This window comes from Castanea sativa, chromosome 6, assembly GCF_040712315.1.
Source record: "Castanea sativa cultivar Marrone di Chiusa Pesio chromosome 6, ASM4071231v1".
In the NCBI taxonomy this organism is placed as follows: Eukaryota; Viridiplantae; Streptophyta; class Magnoliopsida; order Fagales; family Fagaceae; genus Castanea; species Castanea sativa.
The window spans coordinates 25,673,350-25,700,834 of NC_134018.1; the positions used below are offsets into that span (position 1 = coordinate 25,673,350).

At 37.0% G+C, this 27,485-nt stretch overlaps 2 protein-coding genes and 1 pseudogene across 3 annotated transcripts; 1 reads left to right on the forward strand and 2 right to left on the reverse strand.

Annotated features, from left to right (window-relative positions):
• Window positions 1-540: 540 nt before the first annotated feature.
• LOC142641589 (uncharacterized) lies at window positions 541-17,142 on the forward strand. The gene is made up of 8 exons (XM_075816038.1): window positions 541-1,096; window positions 1,310-1,447; window positions 2,240-2,431; window positions 5,897-5,958; window positions 6,118-6,275; window positions 8,192-8,340; window positions 8,423-8,569; window positions 16,895-17,142. The coding sequence occupies exons 1-8, from the start codon at window positions 734-736 to the stop codon at window positions 17,072-17,074; spliced, it is 1,389 nt and encodes a 462-aa protein (XP_075672153.1). The 5' UTR covers window positions 541-733; the 3' UTR covers window positions 17,075-17,142.
• A 2,657-nt stretch (window positions 17,143-19,799) lies between these two features.
• Window positions 19,800-25,622, reverse strand: LOC142641590 (GEM-like protein 2). 2 transcript variants are annotated; one of them, XM_075816040.1, is made up of 5 exons: window positions 25,243-25,622; window positions 23,806-24,072; window positions 23,538-23,639; window positions 20,990-21,264; window positions 19,800-20,134 (listed from the first exon to the last, which is right to left on the reverse strand). In XM_075816040.1, the coding sequence occupies exons 1-5, from the start codon at window positions 25,271-25,273 to the stop codon at window positions 19,931-19,933; spliced, it is 879 nt and encodes a 292-aa protein (XP_075672155.1). In that variant the 5' UTR covers window positions 25,274-25,622; the 3' UTR covers window positions 19,800-19,930. The 2 variants fall into 2 exon arrangements, with proteins under 2 accessions (XP_075672155.1, XP_075672156.1); XM_075816041.1 differs by having other exon boundaries at window positions 24,589-25,622.
• Window positions 25,623-26,992: 1,370 nt separating this feature from the next.
• Window positions 26,993-27,485, reverse strand: part of LOC142639705 (uncharacterized) — an 8,415-nt pseudogene continuing 7,922 nt past the window's right edge.

Here is a 27,485-nt window from a genome sequence, read left to right on the forward strand (position 1 = left end):
AGGCTACACCTATCTAATTATTTCATGTTGGGCTTTCAAATGACTATATTGATGGTCTGGATAACATTATAGATGATACATGCTTATGCCAAAATTTGTCTATTTTAATATAAGAATTTTTTTTTTCTTTCTATTTTACTTAATTACTTTTCAAAACACTCACATTAAATTATCTATTCTAAACTCTATTTTGTTAAAATTTTAAAATTTTTCATTTTTAAAAATTGTTTCTCTCTATTCACATACTTCAACCATTAACCAAAAACACAAAAAAATAATAAAAACTAAAATGCAAGACAATAGTTCTTGTGTATATTTGCACAAGTGCAATAGCAAAAATGCATTTTGCATAATAAATATATAAACTAAACGTGGGTAAATTTTGGTATTGGTTGGAAAAAATTTATTTTATATATACTTACAAGAAAATATTATGTTGTTTTTTACAAAAAATTTTAAAGGAGAAGGATATAGAATTTGTGATAAAAAAGCGGTAGAGTTAGAAATTTTCTCAAATTACTGCTAATCGAGGGCCTGCCTACCCTTTCCTATAAAGTGAAAAAATAGAACGTAGTGGGATGGGTTGAGATCAAGAAGAAGACAAGACAGCACACATTGAAATTGAAAGTGAAAGTGAAACGGTAGTCTTGTCTTTTATCTCATTTTCTCTCAGCAAGATTGATGCGATCCGATCCGATCCGATCACATTAAGAAGAAGAAAAGAAAGAAAGAAATGTGGAGGCAGAAGCAGAGTAGCAGTAGTACGGAAGTGGGTTGCATTGCGTGCGAGGAGCTGAGCTTGGTTGGGGCCGGAAAGGAAGGGTGGCTCGTGGAGGACCCAAATCTTGTGTGTGCTCTGGACACTCACGCACTCGCGCTCGCCCACAACTCCCTCATACTCCTCCTCGGATTCGGATCTTCTTCGCCCGATTCCCGTGTCAACATCCGACCCGATTTGTCCCCGATCGAGTCCGAGCATATTACAGCCATTGAGTGGCTCGTTTTTGAAGATTACGATATTCGGGTTGTTGTGGCCGGCACCTCTTCCGGCTATTTGCTCTTTTACTCTCTGCTTGGTCATTTCATTCACAAACAGGTTTGCCCCGCTCTCATCTCTCTACGTTTTAACCAATTGTAATCATCATCATCATCATCATCATTGTCTCTATGATAAAAATTAAACAATTCATTCCCGCTTCTGGTTGTCTGTTTTGTTCGATCAGCATCTTTGAGCAAAAAGTAGTTTACCTCATTTTTATTGAGCTTAAAAAAAATTGTTGATGAAACTAGTGAAAATTCAATTACGCAGATGATACATCCTGGGCGAATTCTTAAGTTGAGAGTTCGTGGAACAAAGAGAGATTTGACCCAAGACACTGCTTCCTCAGAAGAAGTCTGTGTTGTCATGCCGGGCATAGTTGCTCGCTTTGATGGTTCTCATATTCAGGTACATTTTCTGTCTCTTATTATTATTATTTTGCAACTACTTTTTAGAGAGACTAACATGTACTAATGTACATCCTCCAAAATTTGGGTTAATTTTGCTTTTGGTCCTTGAAGAGGAACAATCTCTTGGGAGAGAGAGAGAGAGAGAGAGAGAGAGAGAGAGAGAGAGAGAGAGACTGGAGTGGTAGAGTTAGTGGAAATGTTGCCATAGCCAGCTGTGGTTGGTGTGGCCATTGGTAGGTGAGCGAGAATATAAAACAAAAGCAAGAAAAAGAAAAGGATTTTTTTATTAAAATTTTTCTAATAAAAGTGCTGATGTGGATTTTATTTGGTTCGATTGTTGATATGGATTAAATAGATTTCAAAACGACATAGTTTCAATTATGAAAAGTTTGTTGTTTTAAGTACAAGTGGGAATTTAACAGCCATGTGCGGCTGTGATGGACGGAAGAGTCACATTAAAAGCACTCCCAAACATAACTGACCAAAATTAGAACTTTTAAATTTCAGAGATAAAAAAAATTGGTCCAAACTTAGACGATGTATATTGCATTTTATTCTATACTCTATTATTAATAATGCAATTGTTATAGTTTATATGATGCAAATGAGTAAGTTCTTGTCTTTGATGGGTTTCTAAAAGAAAATAACCAGGTATTATTCAATGATTTGTGTGAGTATAAGTTTATGGTTGCACTGTATATATTCTTGTTCTACATTTGGTGTTATTGGATTCTGGCCTTTAGGGATCTTCATTGATTGTCTTTGCATGCTTGTTTACTTGTTTTCTTAGAGTATGCTGCGCCAATGGTTTGAAGAAACACATACTCAGTATTGGGATCAGAAACCAAGAAAGCGAGGTTCAGAGGGCCCAGAAACTCCTTATGGAAGATTACCTTTCCAGTTATGGAATGTTAGCAAGTATGGTACTTGTGCTGATGCTGCAATCACTGGTATAATGCCTCCACCACTGATGGAACTCCAGGTATAAACTATTCTCTTGATTTTATTACTGTAAAGTTGGTTTCTTTAAAAGTTGTGTTCATGGTTTAAGGTTCTGTTTAGTAAACAAGTGGTAGTATTCTTATTTATGTTGGCTTATAAAACATATTAGGGTCAATTACCATTTTGGTCCCTAATGCTTGCCCTGTGTTAAAACAGTCCCTAAAATTTCAAATGTGTCAGTATAATCCCTAATGTTTTGGTATTGTTTCAAAATAGTTCATGCCATTAATTGGTGGATGGAAAAAGTTGATGTGGCTAACAGTAATATTAAAATATTAACTTTGGTGCCAGCAAGGATGCCTCTTGGCCTTAATTATTAAAAAAAAAAAAAGCCAGACTAAAATTCCAAGACCTGTTGGTTGGGTTTTCTTCTTCTTCTTCTTCTTTTTTTTTCCTTAAACAATCTTCCTAGCCCCAAAGCCAATGCACCCTTTTTTGCTGTTGGGTTCATAGCACTTGCAACAAGAATCAGATGGATTTAAAGAGAGCACTGACCAAGCATTTGATGTTACTATCTAATGTGCTTTGATAATTTGATTGTTGGAGATTACAAGTTCAACATTAGATGAACTAAAATAGAGAATCAAAAGTCGCTTCAAACTTGGACCGAAACCTCTATTTGTGTGCCATGGACAATTACAACCATTTACCTGTACTTAATGAAGCTAATTTCCTTGCGTTAGTGCAGAAGCACCATCTCAACACATGATACCATACAACTTGGTCAACCCATGAAGATTCTTGCACCCATGACAGGCATAGGAGCCAGGGCCAAAGTTTTTAGAGTGAGAGTTCCACATGTTTGGGTGCCCTATGATTGGTTCTTGCTTTGTAAGGCGAGTCAAGAAAGAAGTCTACAGAGCTGTTGATGTGTTGATGCGGGATACGCAAGAAGATTTTTATTTAGTATTATTTATGTTTGCAAGTCAATTGTATTTTTATGTTTTAGGTCCTAGTAGTTTATTAGGCTATTAATATTTTAATTCGGAAGCAAGATTATTTTCGTAATAAGGCAATTAGGATTTCCTAACCAATTAGAACTAGGGTTTAGTAATCCTTTATAAGCAACCTATTGTACTCCTTGAGGAGATAGATGATATTTTGATGAATGAAAAAATGGTCGTTTGGTCTTTCTTTGGTCTGGTGCTGACTCCAGGTCTACACTAGGTGCTGACTCCAAGCCAAGCCTAGGTGTTGACTCCAAATCAGGCCTATGTGCTGACTCCTAGGTCATATCTATTTATTTTATTGTTGTTTCAATTTTGTTTTGGGTTGTCCTCCGTAACCTGTTTTTGAATCTATGCAAAATGATTAGAGATCTAGGCATTTTAGTTTGGCTGATATTTTTTCTTTCTTTCTTTCTTTCTTTTTTTTTTTTTTTTTTTTTTTTTTTTTTTTTTTTTTAAATTGTTTTTGTAATTAAGGCCACGCGGCAGCCCAAGAGGCATCAAAGTTAATATTTTAATATCACCGTAAGCCACTCTAGTTTTTTCCATTCACCACTTGACGGTAGGGACTATTTTGACGCAATACCAAAAGGTTAGGGACTAAATTGACACATTTGAAAACTAAAGGACCATTTTGACATATAGGACAAACGTTAAGGATAAAAATGGTAATTAACCCAACGTATTACTCTATACAGGCTGTCAATGTTGTGCTGTCTTGTTTTTGTTCTAGTATTTCCTCATAATAATACTTCTAGTAGTTTGTTGATGGTGAGAAGCCAATTTCGTTTTAATTTAATTTTATTTAGTTTCAATGTCAAGGGCAATTTTGTAATTTATGGTTTCTAGGGATAGGCTGTTCTAATAGTCCAAATCTTATTAGGGGTCAAGAAGTTCAAGTTCTATTAGAAACAGGTATTAATAATCTATTTATAGAGATGTAAGTGTAATGCTTTCTATTTAAGAACAGGAATGATTTTTCTAATTTTTTCAGAAGCGATGAAGCTTTATTTGTGGTTTCTATGATACAACCTTCTTTGAGGTGTGATGCTTTGAAGTTTATTCTTTTTCTTTTCTGTCCTTAGAGTTCAAACAACTTGAAACCTAGAAACACACCTGAATTTCTGATGCAGGAAAAAAGCTTGAATGGGTTCTGATACCAATTTTGATGTAGGATTTTTAGGAATTTGGCACTAAATTAAATTCCTTGATGGGATGTTTAAGGGTAAGGTAATAAGATTGGATGTTTGGTGACTGGTGTTAGAAGCAGTGAATAGAATGAGAAACAAAGAAGGATAAACCCTAGGCAATCTTAATGAAGTTTTCCTAAGCAATCACACCTTCAAAGCTTTAAATGAGCTATTGCAATTTTATTAAAATTAAGCTCACGTCTTCTTGACTACAGTAAATGCTTTATATAGGCTATTGCTAAATCTTTTCCTAGAAGGACTAGAACTTCTAAATAACCTATTCCTAGAAAGACTAGAATTACTAGTAGCAAAGAAAAATTTCTTGAGGGCTTTTAAACCAAATAGAAAAAGGACACCAAATACAAAAAAGGACTTAAGCCATGGACACCATTCCTGAAAATTTGGAATTTACCAATTTGCCTTTATTCTAGTAAACTTAATTAAAACTTAACCAGCGATGGTCTGAACTAAAAACCTTAATACTAAGACTCAATAATGACTAAAGTAACATATGAAAAGTACAATAAAAATCCTACATCAAAACTATATTAGTATACCACATATATTGAATCTTTTGGTATTTAATCTTATTTTCTCGAGCAGTTGAGCTCTTTATTGTTTGCATCAATCTCCCTTGGTTGCGGAAAAATCGGCCTCAAGTTTTGAGATGTTGAAGTTGTACAATTCCTGGCCTCTTGCATTGCCAAATTGCATAAAATCTAAAATTACCAAATTGCCCTCATTCTAATGAAACTTATTTAAAACTGAACCAACAACTTTTTAACATAAAAAACTTCTAATATTAAGACTCAATAATAACTAAAGTAACGTACAAAAGGTGCTAAGAAAGTTCCACATCATAACTATATAACACATCTTGAATATTTTGGTATTTAATCTTTTTTTTCCTCAAATTCTTTATTGTCCGCAGCAATTTTTCAACTTCAAACCCTAAAATTCAAAATTTCAAAACCCTAAATCATCCATCCATCAAATAACCCAAAACAGCCCAATTACTGTTGGTTTACTGTTCATTACTCTAGAGCAGCAACCCAAACCTTAGATTTTCTCATTGATTCAATTCTAAATCCTACTATTCATTTTCACCATTTGAAACCCTATAGTCCATATTATTTTACAGCTTTATTCCCACCAAACCTTAAGCCCTAATGCCTGAAAATCCAAGGTGTCTACCAGATCTGATTTGATTTCATTCCCATTTGCCCTACATCATTTGTCTCATAAAATGATGGAAACTCTCTGAAGGTATTTTGGTTTTTGAATTCAGCTGCTTTTATTGTTGGGCAGTCAAGTCAGCGTTATTACTCTGCGGTCGCTGTTGGAGAGGATGCTGTTGTTTCGGCATTCAGGTACTGATGGGATATCTTTCTCTATAATGATTATTAATTTATTGTCTTGACAAAATTGATTCTTCTCACTTCGCAGCCTAAAGGGCTATCTTTGTTATTTGTCCTTTACTCTTTTACATTGGTATTTTGTTGACTAAGTTCTATTTCAACCTCTAAAAGGCTTTCAGAAGACAAAAGCAGGTCTTTAGTGGGAGCTATTTTATCAAAAGTCGTTCCTGCAACATTTTCGACAATTGCTTCTGTTTCGAGAATGTTTTGGCGGAGTGAACAAATGTCACCAAGAAAATCGGAAGTGAAGCCTCAATCATTTGCTCGAGGTAGGCTAATTAATGATTATGTTTCTAAATTGTGTGAGTTCTACCATAGATTTTTCACAGTAAAATTCACATACTTTCTCATAAACTCATCCGAGCTCATTGAGACCCACCACCAATGTTTTGAACTTTGTTCTGGAAACCGTTCCAGATTGACTAGTGGAACGGAATATTTCGGTATCGGTGTGCGCTGGTGCATTGTTTCGGGATTACACACCGTATATATATATAAAACCTCGATAAAATCCCTAATTTCAGTTTGTCTATCTAACCAATTTTTTAATTTAAAAAAACCCGTCTATCTAACTTTTTGTATGCGATATAAATATAAAATGTTAGTATAATAATAATATTATTGTGTAACAAAGTATAAAAGAGAAAAGAGAAGTGTCTTTTGTCTTTATTAGCAAAAGCCCAAACGGGTAAAGTCAAACCTGACACAAATTTGAATTTATTATTATTTTTCCTTTTTCATTTTAGTTTTAGCTTTCCTTCCATTCTCTCTCTCACCTGCCAAAATTATGTCAATGGTCTCATCAAAATGTCAGACCACATTTATTTCTTACTTTTTTCTATTTCCCAAATCCTCTCTTCACTCTCCCATGTTCACCTGTTTTCTCCTCATTTTCGGTCTACCATCTCCCTTTATTTTGTTCTCTACTTTTTTTCTCCTCATCTTAACTCTCTTTCTTCATTCATCGGTTCTCAGTTTTATTTTTTTACTCATCTCCACTTATCTCAAGCAGCATATCAATTGCCAATTTTCTTTCATGCTTTCTCTCTCACCTCTCTCTTTTTCAAGTTTTTTTTTTTCTTCTCTTCAAGTGTTTTAATTTCGGGCTGGTACACTCATTTTGCCCGGCATACCGAAATTTTTTCAGGCACGCCGGTTCAGGCCGGCACAGGGCGGTATTTGGAATGATATGGAACAAGGGGGTTCTTTGCACCGGACTAAGCACTGGAGTGAAAAATTCTGGCCATTCTGGCTGGAATGGAATGGTATTCAAAACATTGCCCACCACAACACAAAATAAAGAAGAGAGAAAAATAGTTTTGGTGAAAAAGTTGGTGAATTTTGGTGTCACCAGACATTTCCACTGTGTATTATGTAATATAGAGAGTATATATTTAGATGTGCTGCCAATGACCTCTAGCTCAAATTTTACTTCCTCATTAATGTGAGTAGTTTTAAGTACTCATCCATCTAAATACAACTGTCTGGTGAGAAGAAAAAAAGAAGGCGTTATATACACACACACACACACACAGCCTCATCACACGCTCGTGCAATGAGACTTTTTTTGTAGGAAAAAAAAAAACCTGTGATTATTTTATATATATAATTTTTATTTTGAGAATCTAATATATAAGTGGATAAAATAATTTAAAAATTAATAAGAGTGGCCATATTTTTTTGGCAATGTTTTAGTGGGAGTTAGAGTTGTATTTTTACTGGATTGTCCTTTAGTTTTGTCTCTACTTAAACATAGATGACCATTTTTGAACAAAAAAGTGAAGATCCCAAACAGGAGAAACCCCTTAAATAGTAGTATAGATATATATGAAATAAATAATTACCGAATACATGGTTTTGACGGGTGGGATTGTGTATTGTGATTTACTATACAAGGATGGGTCCAAATGACCTTGCCTTGGTGAAGTTCCAAGTCATCCAAGAAAAAAAAAAAAAATGGAATGAAGAAATTTGTTTAAAGATATGGGTGGTTTCCATTGAGAAAATATGAGGGAAAGTTGTTTGAGATGGTTTGAGTTGTTTGAAAATGCTATGGCATAGTCTATCTCCAGTTTATTGTGAATGTGAAGTATGAATAGTGTTTCCTTCCAAGCTTCCTACATCCAACTTTCAACTACCTACAAATTTCTATTGGCTGACAGACTGGCAACTTGTTTTGTGACAGCTTCTCCTTTGACGTGTTTGAAGGATCATCCAAGGAAGGGTGAGAAGCTGACCCTCTCACCTAGCGGTACATTAGCTGCAATAACAGATTCACTTGGTCGTATATTGCTCTTAGACACTCAGGCACTTGTGGTGGTGCGGTTATGGAAGGTTTTCCCTTGGCATCTATAAATTGAAATTTTTGTCTGACATAAGTATTTTCCCCCTAACAGTGGATTTAAATAATTTGCAGGGATACCGCGATGCTAGCTGCCTATTCATGGAGATGCTAGTCAAAAGAGATACTGCTGCAGCATCAAGTTCCAATTATTATGAACCAGTGAAGAGTGATTACTGTTTGTGTTTGGCTATTCATGCACCTCGAAAAGGAATTGTTGAGGTATGCTTTTGTTATGTTTGAGTGACTCATTGATGCCTATTCATTAAAGTGCATATTATTGTTTTGTAATTGGTATATTTTTCAAAAGCTAAAGCATAGGAGGTTTAAGCATCATTGAAATTGGTTTGAACCAATAAATAAATATTTTTTTTGATAGTTAATCGAAGTTTCATTGATAAGAAAAGTAAATTGTGTTTACGATAGTAAACCCATTGCACTTGAAAGGAATACAACCAAAATCAAAGAGGAGCTAACAGAAATTAAAAAAATCAGACATAGTAATACAATGCATAGAACCCCAAATACGAGATCACTCAAACAAAGTATTGGCTAGCAAAGACTTCAAAAGATCTACAAGTCTTTCAATGTCTTCAAATGTGCGTGCATTGTGTTCATGTCAGATTAGCCACAAAAGACAAGTTGGTACTGAAGAAAATTTCCCTAACCAATTCCTCCGTGCAAAAAAAAGAGAAACAACTGTATTCGGCATCACCCATTGAACTCCAAACATCAGAAAAACTTTGCTCCACAAAGCATGGACAAACTTACAATGAAGTAGAAGATGATCTATAATTTTCCTCATCACTACATACGCAACATCAATTAATAAGAGGCAAGTTCCTCTTAACAAGGTTATCAATTGTGAGAATCCCACCCCTAGCTCCTGTCCATAAAAAGAAATACACCCTTTTAGGTTTTTTTTACACACGAAATGCTATTCCAAGGGAAAGAAATAGAAGGGGCGTCCAATAGAGAATTATAAAAAGAATGCATATCAAAAACACCGTTCTGAATCAACTGCCAATTTTTTGATAAGTAATAAGTTTATTGATGTCAAAAAAGGGGAACACCCTAGTACACAGGGAGTGTACAAGGGACGAAACAATCAAGAACAAAAATTACAAGAATCTAAGAAATTAAGGAAAGATAAAAATGATTGTTCTGCAATGCAGCCAACCAATCCATTAAAGTTCTAAAGAAAAATAGTTTCAAGTCTGATATGGATCTCTCCTTATCTTTAAAGCACCGACTATTTCTCTCCCTCCAAAGGCACCACAATAAACAATGGGGAACCATCAACCATATATACCAATTTCGATGACGACCAAATTTACCTTGCCAGCATGCTAGAAGCCCCATTACCAATTGCGGCATAACCCAGCTCACCCCAAACAAACCAAGCACCATAGCCCACAGATCCATTGCAACCAGACAATGAAGAAAAAGATGATCAACCGATTCACCATTACACTTGCACATGTAACACCAAACCAATATCCAAACCTTCATTTTCCTTAAATTGTCAATCGTTAAGCATTTCCCTAAAGCAGCAGTCTAAACAAAGAAAGCTACTCGATAAGGAGTCTTTTGTTTCCAAATGCTTTTCCAAGGAAAGGAATAGTCGTTAAAGCCTAGTAAGAGACTATAATAATCCTTAACCATGAAGCCTTTCTCACTATTGGATTTCCAGCACATCTTATCCTCCCCAAACCCTCTCACCAAAGTACCATATATGGTATCCATGAAACCATCCAGTGCCTCTAATTCCCGAGCATGCACACCCCTAAAGAAACTGACATCCCAAAATAGGGTTCCATTATCAAACTTCATAATCTCAGCCACACTAATCTCTTGATTTCGGCAAAATCGAAATAATTCAGGATAGCTAACTGCAAGAGATGTTTCGCCACACCAACGGTCTTTCCAAAATTTCACCCTAGAGCCAACCCTAATATCATATAGAATGTGGCGAGAAAAAGAAGGCCATCCTCGACTAATAGTTTTCCACAAGCTAACACCATATGGGCCATTAATAGGTCTAGTACACCAGCCACCCCATTCACAGCCATATTTCACTGCTATCACTTGCCTCCAAAGGGCAGCCTTCTCTATCCCAAATCTCTATAGCCACTTCCCAAGCAAAGCTTCATTAAAAAGTCTTCCCTTCCTTATCCCCAAACCACCCGAGGCAATGGGATTGCAGATAGTAGCCCAATTAACCAAATGGAATTTTGGTTCATCACCAATGCCACCCCATAAGAAATTCCTCTGAAGTTTCTCGATTCGGTTAGTCACAGCAGCAGGAATAGGATATAAAGATAGAAAATACGTGGGTAAATTAGATAGAGTGCTTTTGATTAAAGTGACTCTACCTCCCTTGGATAGGTACAAACGTTTCCATCCTGCTAATCTTCTTTCTATCTTCTCTAGAATTGGATTCCATATTGTCTTATCCTTGACTTTAGCACCCAAGGGAAGACCCAAATATTTCATTGGAAGAGTACCTTGTTTACAGCCAAGGACAGTCAACAGTAAGTCCAAATTATGCACCATACTAACAGGAACCAACTCTGACTTGCCCATATTTATCTTTAAACTAGAAACCGCCTCAAACCAAATGAGGATCATACGGAGAAACAAAACCTGATCTAGATCAGCATCACAAAAAATTAGAGTGTCATCTGCAAAGAGGAGATGAGAAACTGCCAAAGATCTTCCCTCTAAACGACCCACACCAAAGCCTGACATGTGACCATCATGGATAGCTTTATCCAACATCCTCCCAAGGGCTTCCATAACCAAAACAAATAGCAAAGGGGATAATGGGTTACCTTGTCTCAACCCCCTAGAACCCTCAAAAAACCCACAAGGAGAGCCATTTATTAGGATAGAGAAGCGAACTGTAGATATACAATAGAAAATCCATTGCCTCCATTTAGCAGAGAACCAACCCCGTTCTAGTAACTGCATAAGAAATTTCTAGTTTACATGATCAAAAGCCTTCTCCACATCTTATTTGCAAAGTAGCCCTGGCAAACCAGATTTCACTCTAGTGTCAAGGCACTCATTAGCTAACACTCATTAGCAATAAGCACAGGGTTAAGAATCTGCCTATTCCTCACAAAAGCATTCTGTGAAGATGAAATTATATCTTCCATAACCGTGCGAAGTCTAGTGGCTAAGACCTGAGCAATGATCTTATAAACCCCCCCAACAAGACTAATAGGTCGAAAATCCTTGACTTCAATTGCTGCATTTTTTTTAGGGATGAGAGTGATGAAAGTTGCATTCAATTGCCAATTTAAGACATCATCATCCTCCCCCCTTAGCATTTGGAGTAAATATGCTAAAAAAAGTAAAAACTCTCTCCAATTCCCAGTCATGAAAAGCTCGATAGAATAGTAAGTTTCAACACCTACCTCCCCTTTTAGGTGCATTAATAACCAAATTAGCAATCCATGCTTCTTTAGAGATAGTGTTGACAAACAGATCAGGATAAAAATCTTTCAAAAGATCAGGATTACTCCATGGGTCATACTAGAACCGAATACGAAATCCCTCTCCCACTGCATGCACCACATGTCCAAAAAAACTCTTTGCACGTCCTTCTAACAACTCTACTGCACCAACTCCCTCTAGCCTCTCCATATTTGGTAGCTATAACCTGACGTCATAAATGGGTGGCTTCGTACCCAAAACGCCATAACCACTTTCCAAGAAAAGCTTGGTTAAACAACCCGATCCTCCGGATCTCCAAACCACCTGTCTCAATCGGCCAACAAACCTTATCCCAATCAACAAGCAGATATTTGAAGACTTCATTTGATCTCCCCCCAAAGGAAATTTCTCTTAATTCTTTCTAATCTATTCGCCACATATTTAGGAATAGTAAAAAGAGATAGATAATAGGTGGAAAGGCTCGATAGAGTACTTTTTAGTAAGGTAAGCCTACTACCCTTGACAAATATAAACATTTCCAACTAGAGAGCTTCTTTTCCATCCTCTCTATGATAGGGTTCCAAATTGAGTAATCCTTATAATGAGCCCCAAGAGGCATACCCAAATAAGACACAAGCAAATTGCCAACTTTGCGACATAAAATATGAGCCAGAGCATCCAAGTTGCCAACCTCACCCACTGGAAGAATCTCACTCTTGCCAACATATACTTTCAAGCCTGTGATAGCTTCAAAGAAGATCAACACCTTCCGTGTATATAATAATTGCTCCCTAATGGCATCACAAAATAAGATGGTATTGTTAGCAAAAAGGAGATGAGAGATATGCAAACCTCTTTGTGCATAGGGATTTGCTTGGAAACTACTAAGAAAGCCTCCCTCTTCTGTTCTCTTCAACAATCTACATAGCTCCTCCATCACCAACAGGAAAAGGAGTGGAGATAGTGGGTCCCCTTGACGAAGAGTGCAAGAGCTACCAAAAAACCCAGTTGGAGACCCATTAACAAGAACTGAAAACCAATAGTAGAAATACAAGCCTTCATCCATCTCCCTCGCTTCTCCTTATAACCCAACCTCTCCATAAGGTTAAACAACGCATTCCAATTCACATGATCATAAGCCTTCTCAACGTCCAACTTGACAATCACACTCCGGATGCTGCTCTTTATTCTGCTATCTAAGCATTTATTTGCAATGAGAACAAAATCAAGAATCTGTCTTCCTCCAACAAAAGAATTTGGGGAATTGGAGATGAGCTTATCCATCTCCTCCACTTCTCCCCAAAACCCATCCTTTCTATAAGGTTAAACAACGCATTCCAATACATATGAGCATAAGCCTTCTCAATGTCCAACTTGAAAATCACACCTGAGATGTCACTCTTTTTTCGGCTATCCAAGCATTCATTTGCAATGAGAATGGAATCAAGAATTTGTCTTCCTCGAACAAAAGAATTTGGGGAATTGGAGATGAGCTTATCCAACACATTACGAAGTCTATGAGCCAACACCTTTAACAAAAGCTTATATAAACTACCCACGAGGTTAGTAGGATAAAATTCTTTAATGTTGAGTGCATTAATCTTCTTGGGAATCAAACAAAGGAAAGTGGCATTGAGAGGTTTTTCAAAGACGCAATGTCTATGAAAATCCTAGAAAAAAGCCATAACATCCCTTTCAAGCATGCAGCAACACTATTGAAAAAAAGCCATAGTAAAACCATTAGGCCCAGGAGCCTTATCACCCTCAGCCTCTTGAAGTGCCTCTGGATGTCCTCCTTGTCAAACTCCCTTTCTCTCGGTTTCATCCAAGCTAGCAAACTCTAACCCATCAACAGTGGCTTCCAAGATTTAGACTCCCGATATTGTCCTATTGTTTCTGAGTTGTGGTCTATGGTGTTCACCTTGTTTGGTATTGGGTGATGCCAAAGACTGTGGTTAAGCTCCTTGCATGTTGGCAAGGAAATTTTGGTCATCATTATAATGGTGTTATTTGGATGGTTGTACCTCATTGTTTGATGTGGTGCATTTGGTGGGAGAGAAACAACCGGCGTTTTGAAGATTCTGAAAGGACTATAGCCGATTTAAAACTTTTTTTCTTTAAAACTCTATTGGATTGGATGTCTATTATAGGAAGTCATTCTATTTTTTTGGTCTATTATTTGATGGATGCTTGTAATATATGTATATTTGATTGTTTTGGTCCCCTGATGTATACTTCCTGTATACTTGGGTGACTTATTCTTATGTCTTTGAATAAAATTTTCTTTACTTATAAAAAAAAAAAAGATTTAGACTCCCGATATAGATTCTTATAAAAGTCTACTACCTGAGCCTGAATATCTGAATCAGTCTCATACAAAACGCCCTCAACCTCCACACCCTTGAACCAATAATGTGACTTGTTATGCTATAGATCTTAGTTGCTTTACTGCAATGCAATTCTTGCTGCAAACATTTATTGTTGAGAAGTTAAGAAAGGTAAGTATGGACTGGAGGAATAATAGGTAAATTTCTGTAAGATCAAGCAGATTAACACAGTTACGAAGGGGCCTGTTTTTCATTTGTTATTGTTGAACCATGGTTGTGATTCTTATTGTATTGGGTGTATGATTGCCTAGAAAATCTCATCTTGGTGACTGCATGATCTTTAGGAATTCAGCACTAAATTAGATTTCTTGATGAGATCTTGAAGGTTTCTTGAATAGGGTTAAAGATATGGATCTTGAATATGGTTGATAGAACAGTGAATAGATTGAGTATAAAGAAAGATAAACTCAAGAAAATCACACCTAAATCTTCCTAAGCAATCACACTTAGGAAGGTGAAGGAAATCACACCCTCAAAACGCTCAAAGTTTAAAGTATGCTGTTGGAATATTATTAAATTAGTCTCACTATCAATGTTGTTGACTACAATAAAGCCCCCCCCCCCCCCCCCACCTCTTATAAACTATAAAATAAAGAGTACAAGGGGCATGGGAGAATTTATATAATCTACATTTTCTATTCTCTTATTTTTCTTCTCAACCAAACAAAAGAGTTTTCCATCTCCCCTCCCCCCTCCCCAAAAAACTAAACACATATGAGTGAAAATCAAATCTCCTCTTCTATCCCCCAACCAAATGAAGCCTAAGCGTAAAGCATAGGCGCACATTTGATTGAAGTGAAGCGCATATTTTAGAAGATAATGTAATAAATTTGACATTAAATATTAATGGGCAATATAACAATCAAGTTATTGACTTATCATATATAATTGATATATAACATTTTATATGATTTTACTTATAAGAAAATAACATTTTATATGATTTTCTTGTGCTTTAAAAAATATACACAAATATGATATTCGATAATATTTGATAGCCATTATCAAATGAAGACATGAAATACATGGTTGATACAATCCAAAAAGCACTAAAATATTGAGTAATGATTTCTATGCCTAAAAAAAAGCAATGCAATGTAATCCTAAGAGTATATAAACCATCATGTTTATTAAGCATAGGACCATTATCATTAGCATCAAAAGATTTGTAACCCATCATCTTCCACATCTACTTCATCAAAATTAATAGTCTCTCTCATGAGGAGTATTGTGAACTAGAATTCTAGAACTTGAACTTGTTGCCTTCCTCAGTGATCCCATTCTTGCTTGATTCACCTTTGGCGAGGATGAGCAGTATGTGGAGTGTGGTCCCTGGATGGTTTTTTATTCCTAGAATTTGTAAAGGTGTGGAGGGGCAGGCTTAGGTGTATGTTATCATGCCATAAAATTGACTTTCATATGAAAATCAGTTTTATATATCAACAACATTAAGATCTGATAGCTACATTTTACATTTTTTTAAGCTAAAAAAACTAAGCTTTGCTATTATTGAAAATGCTCCAAAAAGGGCATGCTTTAAGCGCACATTCACAGATGTGCCTTGCTTTAAAGGTGAAAAGCGCTGAGCTTTTGGGGCTTTGAAGTTTTCTCTTGAGTGCACTTTTACAAACAATGGTTTATTATATTGTTTATTTACTATTGGATCAGTTTTAATTTAGTTCTTAGTAGAATAAGCACAATGTGTTGATCATAGATTTCTTGAACAGGCTGTCCTTGACTAAAGTCTGAGTCTTATTTTACTTTTTCTTTGTTATCAGTAGTCCTATCTTTTTAGGAATAGATTATGCCTATAAATTCAACCTAGACAAGCCAAGAGCATTGTAACTTGGTGGCATTGATTGGTCTTCTTCATAATGAGAACCATGGTCCAAAAGAGCCCTCCATCATCTGGAACATCCCAAATTAATGCTTGTGTACTAGAACCAGTTTCTGTCACCTCTTGTACATTTTCAAAGGAGGCTTCCAGTTACATTCCCCATCACAAAAAGTTCATGATTGGAAAATTTGAAACCTCCAAAGGCATGCCATTCTCATCATTAATTTTGCTGGCCTTAAGGGTGCTTCATTTTTAATCTTTAGGTGAGCCTTGTGGGTGCTTTCTCTGTGCATCATGGTTCCCTTGCCAATGAAACGTTTTATTATGTGTGAAAAATAAAATATTGTTCAACTTCCTTGATTTTTTTTAGAATTACTTATTTACTTCTGCATTCATTTGCTATCTACTTTAAATTTCTATTTTTGAGAACATACCATGCCATCTGCAGTCAATTATCCTTTGAATACTATTTTTATTTAACCTGCTATGCGAAATGTTTGGAATGTCATCTTCCATGTTCTGCTTTTGGGTAACAGAATTACTCTTGCTTTCGTGAAGTTAGTAATCTGATAATACTTTTGGTTTCTTTAAGGAACTACTTGTTCAATCTCTAATAATATTCTTGTGTGAGTAAATATTTGGTTCTGAGGCTTGTTTCTTGTCCTTTATCTCACTTTTGGATGTTAATGACCTTAAAATCTTGTTATGCCCTTAGTTTTATTACTCTTATCTATTGTTTCTTATCCAAATAAATGTTATGAACTTAAAACAAGATGCTATTACTGTGCCCAGCCAACCTAAGCATTTCACCACCAATAATCTTTCACCAAAGTACTGGAATGATTTCTAAGTATGTTTTCTCACGTGAACAACTTCCTGCAGATCTGGCAGATGAGAACTGGACCACGTCTTCGGATTATTCAATGTGCCAAAGGTGCTAAAATACTGCAACCTACCTATAGATTTGGATCATCTATGACCTCTCCTTATGTTCCTTTGGAGGTTTTCTTGTTGAATGGGGATTCTGGTCAAATATCAGTTTTAAATCGAACCCTTAATTGATTTGTACAATGTAAAACACTCTTTATCCTGATATTTTACTGTAGAAAAATGATAAATTTTCTGATTAAGATGGCTCTTTAAATTTGGGGGGATTTAGATGGCTCTTTTAAATTTTCATTTGGTTAATTGGAAGACCGTTGGCCAATTGATTCAGCCATGGGGTTTGGGCATTCAAAGTATGGTGTGTTTTAACCAAGCCCTGCTTGTCAAATGGTTGTGGCGTTTTACTACTGAAAGGAGGCAATTTGTTGTGATGTTATTATTGCTTTGAAATATGGTAGCCTTTGGGTTGGTTGGACTTCCGAGTAGCTGACAGAATCCAGTGGGGTCAGTTTATGGAGAAATCTTCAAAATGGGTGGAAGAGCTTGGTGAGTTTTCTTATGTTTGAAGTGGGTAGTGGTTGAGTGTGACATCCGTTTTTGGTATGATTGTTGGTGTGGTGACTTATTTTTATTTTTTATTTTTTTGACAAGTAATAAACTTCATTGAAGGAAAAACTAGTACAAGAAAAGCCAGAGCACACAAGATGTGTATTAAGGAAAGCACAGGTACATAGAAGAATAAAAAAAAAAAGTACATCTATCAAGCAAATCAGATAACAAAGAAAAAAGATAAAACCCCCGAAGCATTAGTCCATCCAAACGAAGTCTGGAAAAAAGATTGGGACTCTGCCTTGTGTCTTCTTCTGAATCATAAAGAAGCTTCAAAATATTTCCATCTTGGTCCAGCCTCTTGTGAGGTTAGTTGGAAGAAGCCTCCAATGGGGGTCTATAAGATAAATGTGGATGGGGGCGACATCAGTGAGAGGAAGGAATTCAAGTATTGGAGTAATCATGAGAGATTTCAAGGGTGAGGCGGCAGCTGGTCAGTGTAGACTGCTAAATGGGAATATTTCTGCACTGGAGACTGAAATGTTGGCAGTGGAAGCAGGTGTGTTGTTAGCAAAGGAGTTAGGCTCCTAGCTGTTCAGAGCATTTTAGCAAAGGAAGTCTGCGGTGAAACAGGCCACATTGTTCAAGGAATTTTGAGGGTGCTGGACTGCTTTAGCAGTTGGAAAATTAGGCGTGTCAAGAGGGATTTCAATAGGGTGGCGCATGAACTAGCCCTCTATGCAAAGTGTAAGGGAATGGGGCAGGTTTGGGAGGGTTGTTCCCCGCCCATGGTGAGACACCTGATACATCAGGATTGTATTTGATGTATTTGGTCCTTTGGCTCCTTTGTAGTTCTGTGTTGTTTCAATGAAAGTTGTCCTTATCAAAAAAAAAAAGAAGAAAAAAGGATGCTAATCCGGATATTTTTTGCCTAGCCAGGGATAAAGATGCAGCAGCTCTAGCAGATTATATTTCAGGGTCTGTTTTTTGGAATATCTCTCTCACCAGACCATATATTGGGGAGAGGAGCTTCTACTTTACTTTATAGAGAAGTTATATTTTGTCAAGATTGGGAGTTCTGGGGAGGATTGTCAATTGTGTTTAATGGATCCTTACCACCAGAGATGATTTTGAGGTAAAATCTTTTTATAAAGCTTTGATTGCTAGAGGATCCAAAAGCTTTCCTTGGAAGAGTATATAATAGACAAAGGTTCCAAAGTTATGTGGACAGTCTCTTAGGGAAAAATCTTAATTATGAACAACCTCTGCAAAAGGTGTTTGTGTGCGGTGGATTGGAGTTGTATGTGCAAGTGGAGTGGGGAGTTTATTGAATATCTGTTATTTCATCACCCTTTTCGCTCATGAAGTTTGGTCCATGGTTTTTGGCATGTTTGGATTAGCTTGGGTTATGGCTCAAAGTGTATTAGCATTGATGGAATGTTGGAAGGTAGGGTTTGTTATTGAACCCAAGAGGTAAATACCTAAAACCTATATATAATTTGATGTATGAGAACATGAGTAGTGTTTTTCTTCATCCGTAAAACCTAGCCATCTTGGCTTAGCTTTTGAGCTCCTTGTTTTACTTCTCTCCCAATTTGTAGCACTTCCTAGTCGTTAAATTCCCTTTGCTTCATCAAAGAGATGCCTGAGGTACGACTGGTTTGGTTCATCCCATTTTAGTGTTATTATGGTTCATCTCTTTGCTTCATCAAGAGTCCTATGCTCCTTAGTCCAATGTCCCTAGCCAACGACATTCCACTGAGCAGTTACTTCAAGGGTATTTACATCAAAGTACCATCTGCTCCATTTTTTTACCCATATACCCGTGCAGTTCATTTCTCTAAAAGAAATTGCTCCATCTTAGTACTGCAGTAAGCAAGACATCAACTTGACCCCCCAACGAGTGAAAAATTTCCCATCAAATCTAATCCTGTTTCTCAACATCTTGCTAAAAATGATGAAGGTACATGAAAGTGAATCTGTTTTATACCCTTAATTTATAGGCAGTTAATATTTAAAATCAAAATAGAGCAATTATGTTTCAAAAGTCAGTTGTTTTTATAGCAGAAAACTTTCACCGATTATGATTTAGTGCATCCCAAGTGTGTGACACAAGTGTAACTAAAATATAAAGTGACACAAACATCAACAAATAAATCATAAGAGAGAATCTATGGACTTGTGGCAGTGGAACTAGAACATGCACACGGCATGTTGTGCAATGTGACTCTTTGTTGGTGTCACTTTATACACCCAACAAAAGTTTTGTTTTTAAGCTTTCTATCTGTGTAGTGTCATGCACCTAAACTCGTGAAACCTCCCTGAAATTTGTTTACGCAAAATGGAAACCAAACAGTTGTTTTAACTGCCGTTTTATTTTCAAAAAAGAAAAAAGAAAAAAGAAAAACAGTTGTTTAAACATTGCAGTCCAACATTCTTCTCTGTCTGTCTAAATTATACAAGCAATTATGTGCAATGTTGCACTTAAACTCGTGAAACCTCCCCTGAAGCATTACAAGCTCGCTGTAAAGCCTCAGTTAGCTTCTTGAGTGCCTTGTCATATGATATAAATCCCATGAACCAGAATTCATAACCATCCCTTGTGACAATGTGGATGTACTTTTCTGAGGGGTTCAATCTGTTGGCAGAAGGATTAACTGCTCTCAATTGATCAAGCTGCACAACCATCTACATATTGACCCAGCAGATATAAAGATATAAGTTCATACTAATCGAAATAAAAATTTAAAATTCAATTACTTAGAAAGTGAAGATGTATGAACGAATTTGCAGCTTAAATTAACTAAACCTTCATTCTTGTTACTTAAAAAAGTTTTGAATCTAAAATGTACATAACGGTAATCCTACAAAAGGAGTCATTGCTAGAGCACAAGCAAAAATGTGTTTGTTTGGCTTGCAGGTGAATTTGTTTGTTTGGCTTTTTTGTATTTTATTCATGATTACTGCAGGGTCTTCTCATGTTGGACAAATTATATATATATATATATATATATATCTAAAACGATATTCATTCGCTCTCAGCAAAAGGGTTCATCACTCTCTTTTCCCTTCCCCTCTTTTTCTCAATGGACACTACCACTCCCACTTTAAACTTAAGAAGTGGATATTTTTAAAATATCTGATATGCTTTCCACCAATGAAACGCAATCAATCTGCTGACTTGGTAGTCTTAAGATGCCAATTGTATGACTATCAACATTCTAGTAATAACGTGGTACGTGGCTGACAAACATAAACATTCTTCGCACTTCATATCTTTAGACAATCCCCAAGTTGGTAGAAAACTAACTAATTCATGGACAATAATTGGTGCGCTATTAGAGTTCAAATCTTGTATGCATGCTCAAAACTCTATCCTTAACTTTGCCTCTTAGCTCAAAAACCTGAACTTGTAGTTCGATTAAAAGTTATCTACTCAGATATTGAGAAACGATAATCTAATGGTTGCCAATGCCAATACATGGTTAGATTAAGCATATGAGTCGAGGATTGCATTATTAAGTGAAAAAGGAATGATAATACCTTATAGTACATCCACTCTGGCTGCCCTGAGGATAAATAACAACAGAAGGAGTAATCACTGCAAAATGCTACTCTTTTAGTGGATAAGTAAAGCGTTCCAATCACAGGTCCGGAGGTAGTTGATAAATAGCAGGCATACGAGTTCAATAGCTCTTCTCCTGGCAAGATATTGAATGCTTGCTGGAATGCATGATCAAGCCCTCCTTCAGCAAGTACCTTTGTTCCTTGAGCAAGTCTTGCCATTGCTGCATCAGTGAGACTAGGACTAACTCTGACTGTAATACAAAAAAGTAGATTAATTGTCTAACTCAAAATGCATATTTGAAGCAATAGGTAACAGAATTATGCAATCAAGTGAGAACTTCATGATTATATCTTTGATGGTAATCCTATGTGCCACACAAAGTCATATTAGAAGTAATCTGTAGAAGCCCAAGGAAGGAGAACAGAAAGTGATTTCTGACTACAGGATATGCAAATCATTTTACTGTTAATAGCTGAAGTAGCCTCTAGTACAAATTACAATACTATTAGTCTACAATGTAGATTCCTTGGACAAAGTTTGGCTATAACTCCCACTAAAACAATTAACATGGCTATATATTTTGAAAATATAACCGTTGGATTGCATATTCTTTATATTCTTAACACACATTTTAAATTTCACGCTAATAAGATGTTATTTACTATTCAATCTATAAACTTATATTTTTTATGCATGATTTTAGATTACAGAATCTTGAAATTTATACATTTAATTGATGATATAACTATTGATCTTTAATTTTATGGAAATTTTGCAAGCGCGGAGGATATAAGAAGAAAATGTTATCCAATAGTAGATTTGTCAAAATTCACATAAAATAAAAAGATATGGAGTAGAGTTGTAGTCATTAGTTTCAATTAAGTTTGGTAGCTAAACTTTGTCTGGATACCTTATGGAATTATATGCAACAATGGTTTGGTCATAGTACTAAGGACTAAGTTGAGATCATCTCCAGTTCACTTAAACAAAATCATCCTTTACCTATTACAATCTTGCTAGTCAGACTCATTGCTGCACTTAATTTCAAAATCTAATGACTCCATACAGTTCTAGTGTCCATAATATTTTCAAATGAGGGTTAAGCTAATCCTTTTTATTGACGGTGAGAAAAGTTTGAGAGAGAGAGGATTCCTTTGAAGGAGAAGAGATAAATGAAAGCAAATAAGTTAATCATATTCAAAGGTAAATACTCTTTGTAATGCTTCCCACTCACTCCTTTTCTTTCTTCTTTTGCATGAAACCTGTCCGCTTCCAACTTCTTCACTTATTTCCCCTCAACAATGATAAGATGGTCTAAACCCATGTTCTTCAAATGTATTTTGGCATTGTAAGCAGATCTTATAGATTTCACGAGCTCCTTTTTGTATTTCGCAATACCTAAGGCTTGTAGCAATCTCCTTCAACATTTATCTTGGAAATTCCAAGTTTTTAATTTTTCTCAAACCCAGCAAGGAGATGGAGCTCAGCTCCTTTAGTTTTTGATACTGAAAAGCTCAGAAAAAGTGAAATACTAATGCTTTCGGATGGAACCCATAAAAGGCCTCTTGTTTCTAACTGTCGGGCAGACTTCAAGGGGACAAACTAGTAAAATAATTCTCAATCACAAAAACGGAAGAAAAGGGGTGAAAGAAGAAGAAGAAGAAGCTATCAGTTGAAGAACATACTGCCTTGCCTTCTAATTTCAAGCATTCAAACACACAAAAAGTCACTTAAATTTTCTTTTTTGAAAGTCTAAAGAAACCACTAAATTAATAGATTTCCCATAATATATCAATCTTATTCAGTGCCATGTATGTTATACAGAATTTATTTATAAATTAAAAGTAGTAAGTTTCATGTCCAATAGCCACGCAGTTGTCCCAAATGATGTAGACGTATCCCAAAATGAATCTCTGCTTTATTGGAGAAATGGATCAAAATAAACAAGGTAACTGGCTATTTAGTGAAAGTAAGATGACGAGCAGGGAGTAAGAGCATGCCTTTATGCTTGAGATGAGCATGGGAGAAACAAATGGAAATGACATTAAATTAAAGAATGGTTGGAACTGTATGCATATTGCCTGCCCTGTGATGTGAGGCTTGAGGGTGAGGGTAGTGTCGAATGAAGCATCCAAAACGCTAATGCTTAAAAGGCATTTAAAGGGAAAATACACCAATTAGGTTTTTTGTGTAGGTGGGTTTGAACCCCCAGATCCCTTATGCAATAACAAGAGTTTTTACTAGTTGAGCTAATAAGAGAACACATTATTTCTAGTCACACGCCATCACCCCTTTCAAGCTAGCTCCTTCTTTGATTACCATCAAGATCAGTCAAAAAAGTTAAAGCAGAGATTGCAGCAGGGTAGAAGAAGAAGAAGAATCATGAATTGGTTTTCCAAATCAAGTTAAAAGTTACAATATGATTTCGATACGCTAATAACTCATCAGTTTAACATAAACACCACTGCAGCAAGTTACAGTTGCAGTTAAAAGAGAGAAAACAATATTATTGAGAAGACTCACGGTGATGCCAGACATCGTCGGCTATGGCCTCTGCTTTTCTTGTGGCATATTCAACCCTCTTTCCACACCGACTCAACGTATCAAACATCCTATCTATCGGACCTGCACCATCACGGACCATATATAGCTTATTTACCAATAACAACAACAACAATAAGAACTCTGTTTTTTTCTTTTCAACAAAAAACAACTAATAAACCAAACATGTTCAATCATGACTGCCAAAAAAAAAAGTAGAGGCATGGTTAAAAAATTAGTGAGTGCTCACGCTTGCAAGATGAATAAGACGATGTGGAATCAGGGGAGAGGATGATGTAGGGGTTATGTGTGTGTTGGTTGTGGTTATTATTAGTAAGAGGAGGGACCGGTGACTGTGAGTGGTTATACATTTTGTTGTTCTTGCTGTTGCTGCTTTCTTTCTTCCTGTTTTCTGGATTGATATGGTTTTTGCGTAAAGTTATTGTGAAAAACTGAATGGGAATCCAAGTGAAGGAATTGATCTCAGTGAGACAAGAAATGACGATGCCAATAGGACCTAATAACAAAGGAACAAAATTAGTACCGATGACCCACCGCTCTTTTATCAAAAGCCAAAAAAAAAGAAAAAAAAGAAAAAAAAGAGAGGAAACTATTGACTATTGTATGGATTGAGGATATATCAATTCCCCCTCCCCCCAAGAAAACTGAATATGTTCTCCAAGGACCTTTTCTCTAGAATGTTCCCCGTCCAAAAAAAAAAAATACTAATTTATTTCTATTCCATAAAATAATAATTTTTTTTTTTGGTAAAAAGGAGAATTCATTAACGGCTAAATAGCAACACCAGAAACATTAACAATCCGATCAAAGGCAACCCCAGCTGTGTCTAAACTAAGCAACAAAGAAACATTAGCTGGGGGTTCCAAAAACACTACAAAATCTTGGGAAAGCAAGGCTCCCCTCCTAGCTAGAATATCAGCACATTTATTTGCCTCCCTATAACAATGTTGAATTTTAACCACAAGAATATCTCTAAAACCCGCCCTACAATCTCCAAGGATAGCATCCAAACCGTTTTGATGCACAAGCGGATTTCGTCTCGAAGAGCCCAGAGCTTGGCAGCAGCACTAGTGGTGACCCCTATAGCTCTTGCAACCTTTCACCCATTCCCCATTTGCATTGCGAATCAATCCTCCACCTCCTGCCAAACCGGGGTTTCCAATAGAAGAGTCATCAGTGTTTAATTTAATCCAATTCTTAGGGAGGCGGTGCCAATTGATCTTGATAGTTGTGCAATGACCACTAGGACTACCATTGGCTCCAAGAAAAGCAAATTTGGTGGCTTTAGCCACCACCTCCTTCTTTAGATCATTCTGAGCTCTCTCTCTTCCGAAGACTACACTATTTCTATGAAGCCAAAGTTCCCATATCCTAAAAGGAAAGACAACCCCCCAATTGATCCCCGAGCAAGGGGAGCCTTTTGTACTTTGGCAATTTAGTCTCAATAATCCGCAAGTCTAGACCCATAGAAGAGAGATGCCTGCATGGGCTGGGGAAAGGAGTTCTAGAAGCATTAGGCAAAGGGGCAATCCCTTAAAACATGTATAATGGTTTCCGGGGCACCATTGCAAATTGGGTAGGAAAGTGAAATATCCATACCATGATAGGCAAGAATGGCTTAGACTGGGATGCTATTGTGATAGCATTGCTAAAGAAAACACTTCACCTTCGGGATGGAGATAGTCTTCCAAATCCATTCACCTTCAAATGGGCTTGCTTGAGCGTCTTCACCTTCCATGCTAGCTAGCCTATAGGCCTCCTTAAGCTCAAAACCCCCCATCGGGGATTAGAACCAGGTGAGACGGTCCTCATATAGAGTAGAGAAGGATATAGGAGTGGATTTGAAGGCAGACAACAATTGGGCAGGTAAAGAGAAAGATATGTTTTGCCAATTCCACATATTGAAGTTAGCAACCTCCTTTAAGAAAATTTTCTCTTCCCTGCGGTTGAGAGGGCTTGAAATGAGACTTCTCAATGGGCCCTTGTCCAGCCATTTGTCATACCTTAAGGATAGTTGGCTATCCCTACCAACTATCCATTTGGACGCCCATTTAAAAACTACCTCACCTTCTCTTATCGTGGACCAGGTGTTGGAGCAGGTCCGAAGTTTCAGATGGGCATTGGTTAGTCTTCTATCCACTTTATACTTATGGTTTAAAACCTTGGCCCACAGGGAGGACATCTCTGTCTTCAATCTCTAGTTGAATTTGGCTAAGAGAGCAATATTTTTGGCTTTGGCTGCATGGATACCAAGACCTCCCTCTCTTTTGGGCTTAGTAATCTTCTTCTAGGTAACCATGTGGAGCTTCTTCTTATTGTCAGTTGATCCCCAAAGAAAGTTTCGACTTAATTGGTCCACACTATGGAGAACTTTTGTATGGAGGGCCACACACTGCATCGCATAATTTGGAATGGTAGTAATAACAGATTGAGTGAGGACGAGCCATCCAGCGAAAGACAACAAATTTTCCTTCCACCTAGCAAGGCGACTCTGAATCCGCTCAATAATTAACCCATAATCCTGGCTCATGCTTGAGAATTTTATAGGGAATCCCAAAGATTTCCCCAGCATCGGATTGGACTTGAACTCCAGGATCTCGCATAAATTTGATCTGGTTTCAGTTTTGACATTAGGAGAAAAGAAAGCACTAGATTTTGCATTACTCACTTTTTGACTTGACAAAGAGCAAAATGAGTTGAGGACATCTCTCACAACCAAGCAATTTTTCCTGTCCACTTTTGCAAAAAGGACGAGGTTGTAAGCAAAGAAGAGATGAGAAAAGGCCAGCCTTTCCCGCGAGGCTCTAAGCGGGTCCCACAGCTTGGCATCACACTTCTATGTGATGAGAGCTCCTAGAACTTCCATACAAAAGATAAATAACTAGGGAGAGAGGGGGTCTCCCTGTCTAATGCCTCTTGAAGGAAAAAAAGGCTCGAGAGCACCACCATTGCACAGTACAGAGATGGAAGAAGTTGAGACATAGCTCATAATTAGGGAGACTAGTTGGTTAGGGAACTTGAAAAGAGCCAAGGTTTCTTCTTTGACATGGTGTGAACAAGTTCCTGAACAATTATTGCATTGTCAACCCTTTTTCGACTAGGAACGAAAGCTGTTTGGTAGGGTGAGACTAGGTTCGATAGCATGGGACGAATCCTGGCCACAATCACCTTTGTAACAATCTTATTATTATTTTTCTTTGCATAAATTGATTGGATGGTAGTTGCTAAGAGATTCATGTGTATTGCACTTAGGGATCAGGGTGATAAGGGTCCTGTTTAGGTATTCCAGCATTGTTTGGGAGGTGAAAATTTGTTTCACTTCCTATCTTATCGACTCCCCGACTAGAAGCCAAAAGCGCTGAAAAAACCCCCTCATAGAGGCCATCCGGGCTTGGGGCTCTGAAAGCTTTGAGAGACTAGAGAGCGCTTGAAATTTCCTCATTGGATATCGGAACAGCAAGCTTGGCAGCATCTTCCTCCTTCAAGCAGGAGTTCCAGCAAGGGGGATCCCACAAAGAGAGGAAGGACCTACTGTGGTTGGACATGAATAATTCAGAATAACCATTCCTGATGAAGTCAGCAATATCTTTCTCCTTATTGAACCAGTACCCTATGTGGTCTTTCACGCAAGTGATACGATTTCTGCTTCAACGCACCAGAGCAGAAGTGTGGTAAAAGACTGTGTTTCTGTCCCCCTCAAACAGATAAGTGATGCGCGGCTTCATGGCCCAGTACTCTTCCTCTAATTTCGAGACCCTAGATAGTTCTGTGCGCAACTCCTGCTCAAGTCAAACTAGAAAATTATTGGGGTTATTGGAAAGGGCAATTTGAACACCCCTAAGTCTGGCAAGGATACTCTTTTTTCGATGGAACAAATTTCCAAACACATTCCTATTCCAAACCTTAGCT

What these genes read in the sequence shown, in the direction of transcription:
- LOC142641589 (XM_075816038.1), top strand. Translation starts at nt 734, where the DNA reads ATGTGGAGGCAGAAGCAGAGTAGCAGTAGTACGGAAGTGGGTTGCATT. An exon ending in GCTGTTGTTTCGGCATTCAG is followed by an intron (nt 5,959 to 6,117) that starts GTACTGATGGGA and finishes AACCTCTAAAAG; the next exon opens with GCTTTCAGAAGACAAAAGCA. An exon ending in CTCGAAAAGGAATTGTTGAG is followed by an intron (nt 8,570 to 16,894) that starts GTATGCTTTTGT and finishes AACTTCCTGCAG; the next exon opens with ATCTGGCAGATGAGAACTGG.
- LOC142641590 (XM_075816040.1), bottom strand. Translation starts at nt 25,273, where the DNA reads ATGGATTTGGAAGACTATCTCCATCCCGAAG. An exon ending in AGACTATCTCCATCCCGAAG is followed by an intron (nt 24,073 to 25,242) that starts GTGAAGTGTTTT and finishes CTTTGTTATTAG; the next exon opens with GTCCTATTGGCATCGTCATT. An exon ending in CAGAGTGGATGTACTATAAG is followed by an intron (nt 20,135 to 20,989) that starts GTATTATCATTC and finishes GTCAATATGTAG; the next exon opens with ATGGTTGTGCAGCTTGATCA.